This window comes from Sinocyclocheilus anshuiensis, unplaced genomic scaffold (assembly GCF_001515605.1).
Source record: "Sinocyclocheilus anshuiensis isolate Anshui unplaced genomic scaffold, SAMN03320099.WGS_v1.1 scaffold1093, whole genome shotgun sequence".
In the NCBI taxonomy this organism is placed as follows: Eukaryota; Metazoa; Chordata; class Actinopteri; order Cypriniformes; family Cyprinidae; genus Sinocyclocheilus; species Sinocyclocheilus anshuiensis.
In genome coordinates, this window is record NW_015555782.1 from 387,488 (window position 1) to 397,659 (window position 10,172).

The following is a 10,172-nucleotide window of genomic DNA, read 5'->3' on the forward strand; positions in this document are numbered from 1 at the left end:
CGACGTGATCTGCCAGCTGCCACCGTTCCGTCGCGGGCTGTGTCTCAGCCTGCTCGTCGCCGTGGGTGCCCTCCTGCGTCCTCCACACCGGCACCGCCTCGCGCTGAGACATCGTCGAGGCCGGAGCGTCGAGCCCCACGCAGGAGAGCGGCGCCTCCCGTGTCGCATCCGGTCGCTAGATTCTCTAGGAAGATGACGAAGCGGCCCTGACACGGGCAACCCAGAGATGTGGGATACTGCTCTTCTGGAGGTGCTGAGGACAGCACCGCTCCTTCCCCTGGAGGAGGGCCGGGCAGGGAATATTTTTCTTTCTGTTCTGCCGTTGGCTCGATGCGCAGCACATCACGATGCAGTGGACGGCCGGTCCCTGGGAAAGCATGACCTGATCGTTAGGTTCCTGAGGGGTGCCAGAAGGTTGAATCCTTCTAGGACACCCCTGATACCCTCATGGGATCTCTCTGTTGTCCTCGCTGGACTTCAGAGGGGTCCCTTTGAGCCGCTTTATTCAGTTGAGCTAAAGTTCCTGTCTCTTAAGACAGCGCTCATGATCGTGCTCACTTTCATCAAGAGGGTCGGGGACCTCCAAGCACTTTCGTTAAGTGAAGAGTGCCTTGTGTTCGGGCTGGCCTACTCTCACGTTATCCTGAAACCCTGGCCTGGATACGTGCCCAAGGTTCCCACCACTCCCTTCCGAGATCAGGTGGTGAACCTGCAAGCCATCCAGCCTTGGCGTTGCTTGTCCCGTAAGAGCATTACGCATATACGTGGACCGCACTCAGAGTTTCAGAAGCTCTGAGCAGCTCCTTGTCTGCTTTGGAGGCCAGCAGAATGGGAAGGCTGTCTACAAGCAGAGGTTGGCCCACTGGAAGGTGGATACCATCGCCTTGGTGTACCAATCCCAAGGCGAGCCGTGCCCCCTGGGGGTGAGAGCCCGCTGCACTCGGAGTGTTGCCTCCTCTTGGGTCTGCCGCACAGCACCTCTTGGGCAGACATCTGTCGAGCTGCGGGCTGGGCGACACCTAACACCTTCGCGAGGTTTTACAACCTTCGTGTAGAGCCGGATTGTTCCCGTGTGTTGGGTAACAGGTAATTGGCGGGAAGATCTGGCTCGGTGTCACGCTTGCTGCCCCATTCCCCCTCACATGGTGATGCGAGCGCCTTCTCCCAGTAGAGTTCCCTGGTTGGCGAACCCTGGTCGAGCATCCTCCAGCACCCCCAGCAGTCGGACTTGGCGGAGCAGTCTGACGCCAGGCCCAGTACTGGTGTTAGCATGCCCGGAGTCCCGGCCAGCCCCTGTACTTGGCTAGGTGTCCATATGGCTTGATTCCCTACGGGTAATCCCATATGTGTATTCTTCCACGGTAAAGTTTCCCTCTCGGTAAACCCGTGTCTTCCCTTGACAGACCCGCTCTGTCAGTCTCTTCTGGAAGTTGGTTCATCCCTACTCTAAGGTAGGACCTGCCTCAGAGACCCATTTCATATGTAGTACTGCCCCCTGGGTCAGTCCATATCAGTATCTCCACATGTCACCTCCCTACGGGTAGGATGTGGTCTCCGTAGCAACCTTTTCCCTTAAGGCTCGCTTCCCCATCGTTCTGCAAGTCTGAAAGAACAAATAGGAAATATTTGAAGCAATCTTTCACTGAAGGTTGAAATCCCTTCCAAAAACTTTTTTTGTGGACGGAACAGCAGCATGGCCTTCTCCAGCAGCGATGTACTCACCGTGCTTCCCCATCGTTCTGCAAGTCTGAAAGAACAAATAGGAAATATTTGAAGCAATCTTTCACTGAAGGTTGAAATCCCTTCCAAAAACTTTTTTTGTGGACGGAACAGCAGCATGGCCTTCTCCAGCAACGATGTACTCACAGTTGGTCCCCTTCGGTACCAAGGTCAGTGAATTTGCGCTGGGGCTTTGGGAAGGTTACGACCTTAGCATAGCTTTTGTGGCACACCACGGCTCGTCAACAATTGCAGCGCCACAGGATTGTGATGGTGTTCAGGTTGTGGGTTACGTACGTAACCGAGACGTTTACTACATTAAAAAAGCCATACAAATGGAGCTTATGTGATGCAAACATCAAAATTTATTAGTTTACAAATCATGTGCTATAGTACAAGCATTTTGATGTCATAACATCTTTTACTAATCAATAACCTGCCCTCATAATCATAATTTGTTAGAAAAAGAAGAATAGTTGTTGGCGTTTTACTATCACTTGTGTTAATTTCAGCTGAAAAATGGAGTGAATTAATTTAAAGGTACATTTTTGGAGGCACATTTTTTCAAGGAGCCTGTGCTGTATATTTCCCACTGAAATCCCAATAAAAATACCTCAGAAACTTATTGAGGTCTCCATGCTTCATGTACTCAAACACCATGATGAGAGGGTCGCCGTCCACACACACACCATAGAACTTCACAATGTGCTCGTGCTGGAGGTTGGTGAGGAGCTCGGCCTCCCGTTGAAAGTCTTTTCTGGCAGTCAGGGTGGGATCTTTGAGAGTCTGAGAAACAGAAAGTATGTTTACTCTAGGAGATGTACAGACAAGAACGAATGCATGGTGGAGAGCAGGATGCCACGCTTTTACTGAAGTCATCCTCTAAGCAAGGAGAAATTAGATGGAGGTTAAACTAATATGCCTAATTGCATTTCAGGATGTCTGCCATAAACTGAAATGAGATAAAAACGTACAACAAAAGGCCATAGCATGAATTCTCAAAACAAAAGTGGTGCAGTGACGCAACTTGCATAAACTGTTTCATGTTAAAGGCTAAGTTAAATGGGGAGTTTTCAAATAGAAGAATGAATATAAACAGGTAATAAATCAGAATGCTCAGAATCAGAAAGTCTTATTTTGCAGCATATTATTTGGATTTAAATTTTCAACATTTTGAAGTAGTATTTATAATTGCATTTGCTGAAAGCAGTTATCATTATGGTAAATATTTTTATTTTATTTTATAAAATGTTTTATTTAATTTAATTTTTTTATGTTTATTCTTTCATTCATTCATACCGAATTGACTGACACATTTTTAGACCAAGATAAATGTGCTTTTACAGAAAATTTTCAGCATGCACAAGAAATTTGATGATACATTTTTCAGTATGTCATACATTTTTAATTCTAAAAGTTTTAGTATTTTTATGTGCTTTTGTCATTTTTTTATTCATTTTTTGTAAATATTGATATGTAGCTTTATTTTAATTTCTGTTTCAGTTTTAGTAGTTTTAGTGCTTCAGATTAAATTTATTTTATTTCAATTAGTTACCATGGCAACATTTCTATTTTCTTGTTTGTTTGTTTTTTTTACTTTTTAGTTTATCTAATATAAATATTTTATTTTATTTCTGCTGTATTTTAATTAACATAAATAATTTTGAATAGTTAAAAATGGTTCTCTCAAAACTGAAAGTTACAACATTTATTCATACATCCTGATGTCAAATTTGCATGCTGTTATCAGGAAAGACAAAGCAATTGCATGGCTTTATCGGATGGCAGAAGAACATATTATAACAATTTTCAACATTCTGCAAGAATATATGTAATTTTCTTTCCTGACACAGCTTAACCTAACATTACATGCATTACATTTCCCATCTGACAAATTACATCTCACTTTCTGGGAAATGCAAATTTTTAGACCTAGATCAATTTGCTTTGATAATTTTTTACCATATAGGAAATGTGATAACGTTTTACTGTATATATCTACTGTATAATCCCAGGCAACTGTGTAGGATAGATATCCTTATTAAAGCATTTATAGCATAACAAAAACACAACCATTTAATCTTCCCAGGCACTCCAAAGCGCTTACTAGCGTTTTTACTGTGAGTCCTGCTCCTACCAATTAAATGATAACTTAGCCTGAATGGCACATGATGAAATTTGATTTTAATTACAGAATTCCCCTGATCTCCCTGACACAAGCAGAGGGAGGCATCGTCAGAGAATGGCGTATATGGCACAAATGGTGAAGCGCTCATTTCCGTCAGGGGAAGTGTTAGCTCCATGCCACTCAACGCATTCCTGACGCACTGTCTTTCTGTTGCAGCGTCCTGCAAGGGAGCTGGCCTGACAGCCCCAGGTTCATAAGATATCCTCATGACACTGGAGTATTTTCACAGCATCTTCGGTTATCTTTATGATGTAATGGTTTCAATCGCTCTGGTGAGGTGGTACATTGGATTACAGGAGGAAGTTCAGATGTGGAGAGTGCTTTCCAATGGTTAAATGACAATATTGGCATTAAGAAGTCGTTCTAGACCTGTTCTCAAGGGCCCATATTTTACATTGGACATCAAGTGGAAAACCAATATGAGGAGAGTGCTTTCCAATGGTTAAATGATGTTATTGGCCTTAGAAAGTTCTAGACCAGTTCTTAACTGGTTTTTCAAAAGCACCCATATTTTACATTGGACACAAAAATTGTTTGTGATAAAGTATAGAAGATTTTGTCACTATACACAAACACACACACACACCCTTCTGCCATTCTATTAGGAATCAGTAAGAACACAAAACTGCATTCAGTTATTTTGGATTCAATAAGAACAAGATGTACAGTAGGGTGATGCTCGGTTTTTAGTAGGGATGCACCGATGTATTTATCGATACAAAATAAGATATTTATCGGCCGATTTTTGATTATTTTAAATCCATCGGCATATCGGAAATAGCATGAGAAGGGCCGATACCGGTTTATTAATTAACTGCATGGAGACAATGAGTTGCATGTCTGTTGCATAATCCAAAATTTTTCAAAATAATTAAATACTTGCCAAAACAAAATAAATAGTAAAAATAGTTTGTCAGACGGCATAGTACGGCCTATTCAAACGTGACGTCATCCAACGAGTGAAATGCCCGCGCTCAGCTGTAAATTCATCATAGGTAAGTCGCAATGGCAATGCAACAGCATTAGAGTTTATCCGAGTATATGTCACGAACCGCCAAGCATTAGGCCTACATTTAAGTGAAAATGAATGGCAGGTAATATGCAGCTTTTTGTTTGAAACAGTGTAGAACACGGATACACACAAGGTCACATCACACACCTGCAGCGTTTCTGTGAACGGAGAAAACAGAATACAACTATATAGGCTACATAAAAAGGAATATATAGTACTATACACAAAATATATTTCACTTAAATCATTAACAGATTAACCAAACGAAAGACAAAATTTGGGATGAGTTTCGGATAATTATAACGCGCTCCGAAGTTCACGGGGGAAAAAAAATGAGACGGCAGAAAGACGTTTTCTTTATTTTGCAAAAGGTTTACAGTTTTGAATGATGTTTTGCTTCTATCTGTATGACCAACCAGCATTATGGAGTAACAGTTGGGGAAAACAATGCAGTTATCGCGTCGGTGCCTCACACGCACATACAACAAATTTTTGCTAATTTGACATCGCAGCCTGTTCATTAATTCATCAAAATAAAATACAGTTAAAGAAACATAAAAAGTTACACCACTCAATTTAATTAGTCCGTAGTACAGTCTGTGCCATTCAGTGTGACCAGCGCGTGCCTCACTGCTGATATACTGTAGCCTAGGCTATGTGAAGGATGATGTTTTACGTAACGCGAGTGAAGAACAAAGCCTATAGTTTACATAATAAATAATAGGTTAGCATCCAGATACTTTGCGAATATGGAAACATTTGGATTCGTGCAGAATGAGAGAGGTAGGCTTCAGTTTCGTTTTTAAATTCATTTATTTTGGCTTGACGCTTATATTTAGCCTAAATACAACTTTAGAGGATTTGTTGTGGAGAGAAGGGAACTAAAATAGCCTAATTGTGTTTGTAATTTTGCTTTTATTTAGTATTATTTTAGCCTACATTATTTCTGAATGTAATAATGAAATGCAACGTACAGCATTCGTGACCGGCGTTTTGTTTTGTTCTCTCTCCGCGTTCGTCACTAATCACGCAACGCCGACATGCTACCGTCATCCGCCGGCACGGCTTCCGCGTATGACAGTCACCGGAAGTGAGAGAAAAGTGTTTATTACGTTTGAAATATGGATATTTTTCTTACTAAAACGCATGCATTCATTACAGAAGGCCTTTATTCACCCCCCGGAGCCGTGTGCAGCATGTTTTATTATGGATGCGCGCACTTTATTTGATGACTTGTGGACTGTTCAACTGCAACTGCAACTATAACTCCGACTGGAATCGGTTTTTAATTTGTTTTTGCTTGACGCTTATATAGCCTAAATACACCTTTAGAGGATTTGTTGTGGAGAGAAGGGAACTAAAATAGTCTAATTGTGTTTGTAATTTTGCTTTTATTTACCATTATTTTAACCTACATTATTTCTGAATGTAATAATATAATGTAACGTACAGCCTATACTAATTTAGGCAGTTTTTTTCCTCTCAAAACGCTTATACGAATAGCGTTTCTTGTCCATGCTGAAACATTTTTAAATATCTTGAAAAAAATTCTACAAATTTAAAAACTAGTTTTTAGCTATTGGAATTTGACTGGATTGTGAAAAGTTGGTGCAACAAAAATTAAAATTAAAGCCTATAAAGTAAAAAAAGACATTTTGACCCAAACTTTTTTAGATTGTGTGAAATGAAAGCAGGAATGTACTTTACTTTCATAATGCACATTCCTGGTAATGGAATGGAGTGCACAGGAGAAGTGCATCTATTCTGAGAAAAGTCAAAGCAAAGCCAGAAGAAGGTGCTTTTAACTGCAAAAACATGCCTCACCTTCACAGCCACCAGCATCTTATCTTTGGTGGGGCTGAGGTTGTAACATTCGGCCAGAAACACCTTCCCGAAAGCTCCCTCGCCCAGCTCTCTCTTCAGAACAATGTCCCTCTGTTTAATATGCTGCACATCTGAAAGAGAAATGCAGAAAGAGAAAACCATAACGGCTATTAAATTTGTGTTTTGTATTTCAAGGTCATCAGTTCACAGTGATGCAGCAAAATGAGACTGGATTGTAAAATGGTACTGTTTTAAAGGAATAGTCAGTGTTATTTCAGTATTTATATTATTGTTCTATCAAAATATGTATTTATATTTTGAATGAGCATTTATATTTTCAGTTTCATTTTAATTTTAGTTGAATTTTTTGTTGAAATTTTATCTGCTTTTGTCATTTTTATTTGTTTTAGTTTATTTAGCATTATTTTTTAAAGTTTTTGTAAAGTTTTGTAATTTCAGCACTTCATCTTAAACTTACATTTCAGTTAGTTGCCCGTAAGATTAATTTAATAAACTAAAATGAAATAAACTGAAATAAAAATGAATAAAAACTATATAGATATTAAAAATGAAAAACAACAACAAAATGACTAAAACTAACTAAAATGAAAACTGAAAATTTAAGATTAAAAACTACTTTAAACTGTATATGAGTGATATTAAAACAGCCAAGGCAACATTTCTAATTTTGTTTTTCATCTAATATTTATATTTTATTTGAGCTTTATTTAATTTAATGAATTCAAAATGATTTTTTAAAGGTTTTAGTTAACACTAACACATCGTATGGCAGTAGAATTGGAATATATCTGGAACAGTAACTTTTTTTTTTTTGTAAATGTGGTCACTATGAGTTGTTGTACAGCATGTCTTGTTTTACACAGAACATAGCATATAAGTTTGGAATTATTTATTTATGTATTTATTTCAATTAATAAAAAAACAAGAAGCACTGTCAGTGAATCTCATCAATGCCCATAATATATGATCATACAATAATGAGAAAGGTCCAGGTATGCAATTATCCACATAATATCATCATAAGAGACAATGTCCCTCAGGAACAGGTGGCAAAAATGACTGTGGAAAAACGAGCCAAATGAATTATGAGTGACAGGTTATCTGTATGCGCCCGTTGTGCGTGTTGTTTACGCATATGTGTACAAGTGTAAATAAAGGCTTCAATCGTGAGTTGTTCGCATTGTGTAAAAGGTCAGTTCCCATGCAGATGGTGTTCTAGAATTGCTGCTCGCAGTCACAGCTGGATATTTTCTGCGTGTTTTTTGTCTCCTCTGAGTTCTCTTTTTAAAAAAAAAAAAAACACAAAAAAACGAGTGTGATGCAAATGAGAGTCAATTGTATAAAGGTCTCTTTTTGCCATCTGTTGGGAACTCACCTGGGACTTGTAATGCTTTGCCATCAATGCTCATTGTCATTTCCAATTATTTGTGTGAATTTAAAGTAGCTTAAAAGCAAAAATGCTTTACCACAAAAAAAGGCTACAAATATGACTACACAAACTAACAGCCTCTCATTTCCTGTATCTAATCTTGAACTTCAAATAAACACATCTACTCATTGGCCTCTACCAAACATTGCATTAATAAAGGCAAACGATTATGTATACATATAAGTTTCTAAATAAATCAACAGACACCACACAGGCTATTATTCACACACACACACACACACACACACACACACACACACACACACAATATACACATATACACACACACACACACACACACACACACACACACACACACACACACACACACACACACACACACACACACACACACACACACACACAATGTAAACATATATCATATATCCTGTTATACTGCTGTCAGATCAAAAATAACCCTTTGCGCATGTCCAAACCGAAATGATTTGTTGTATTGCTTCAACTTCTTGTGGTTGCTATGAAGTCACACAGAGATATTGTGAATTATTATTATGCTTGGGTCACTGGGTCAGAGCTGCCATTCTGAGACAAAACAGTGTTTTGCAAAGAAAAAAAAAGATCATAAATAGTCCTGTACTTATCTGTTTTTATAAATCAGCATGTTCTGGGTAAACAAACGTACACTCTCAGAAACAAGGTACAAAAGCTCTAACTGCACCTTTTCTAAAGGTACTGATATGTACTATTTGGGTACTAATATGTGCTCTTTAGATATTAATATGTACCTTTTAAGATACTAATATGCATCTTTTAGAGATAAATAAAATACAATAAATTACCATTTGAAAAGGTAGCAACCCGGTGACAGCTTTTATACTTTTTTTCTGAGTGTAGAATAATGGGAAAAAAAATAGCAATGCAAATTGAAGTGTGTTTGTGTATATATAATGCATTATATAAGTATTCATATAATGCCTTCTAACGCACCTTGTAATAAGTTGAATGTGCTTTTATAGCCTTTAGCTGTAACCAGAGTTTATATCATCTAATCATTTATAATACACAATTTCACAATAATTATAATACTTATAAATGCACATTTATTGTTATAGCATTAAAGAACATGATGTATCAAAGCAATATGATCAACAAGTACATCAGTCACATTCTAACATTTTAAAAATGTTATTGTTGCATTACTAGATGAGTATTGTAATGTTTTTGAATACAATAAATGTGATTTTATAAGTACAATTACTATGAAAAACAATATATGAAGCATTAAAATGTTATGAAATAAAATTATAAAGTTATAAAATTATGAATACTTTTATAAAACATATTCTGGTTTTAAGTTAAGTGTTTATTAAAATATTTAATTTGTTGACAAACTGTCAATAAAACAGCTTAAGGCAAGGTTATATTTAGTACACCTTGCCATAAGGACAACAATAAATGTTTCTAATTACAATTATTAAGAATTTTTTTAAATTAATTATTTTTTTTTTAGAAAACTCCTATATACTGGATAATGAATTTATGTTAAGTTAATTGCAGTGGTGGACAGTAACGGAGTAGTTTTACTTCGTTACTGTACTTAAGTACATTTTTCAAGTATCTGTACTTTACTGGAGTAGTTTTATTTTGAGTAACTTTTACTTTTACTTCACTACATTCCAAAGCATAAGATCGAACTTTTTACTTCACTACATTTCATACAACTTATCGTTACTATATATAATATATATAAAAATAATATATCACGTGCTCCGAGACGCAGAAGTGGTGTCTGATTCAAGAACGAACTGATTCTTTTCAATGAACCTGTTAAATCGGTTCGCAAATCGCACCAAACGATTAATTCACGAATTAGAATGAACCGATTGCAGTTGTTCTCGAGTCGACAACTCACTGATTCAAATGATCCGTTTAGTGCGAGTCTCCAGTGAACAGAATTCACAAGTAAGAACCGGGAGATCTTGTGAGCGCATGCGCGTCTGATGCTGCTAAAAGTAAGT

At 37.8% G+C, this 10,172-nt stretch overlaps 1 protein-coding gene across 1 annotated transcript in view; it reads right to left on the bottom strand.

Annotated features, from left to right (window-relative positions):
- LOC107674750 (NT-3 growth factor receptor-like) overlaps nt 1-10,172 on the bottom strand; it is a 160,854-nt gene that overhangs the window by 19,947 nt on the left and 130,735 nt on the right. Inside the window, exons 12-13 of the mRNA XM_016468843.1 lie at nt 6,744-6,874; nt 2,333-2,505 (exon numbers count right to left, since the gene is read on the bottom strand). Coding sequence (XP_016324329.1) covers nt 2,333-2,505; nt 6,744-6,874 — 304 coding nt within the window. The remainder of the gene's footprint in view (nt 1-2,332; nt 2,506-6,743; nt 6,875-10,172) is intronic.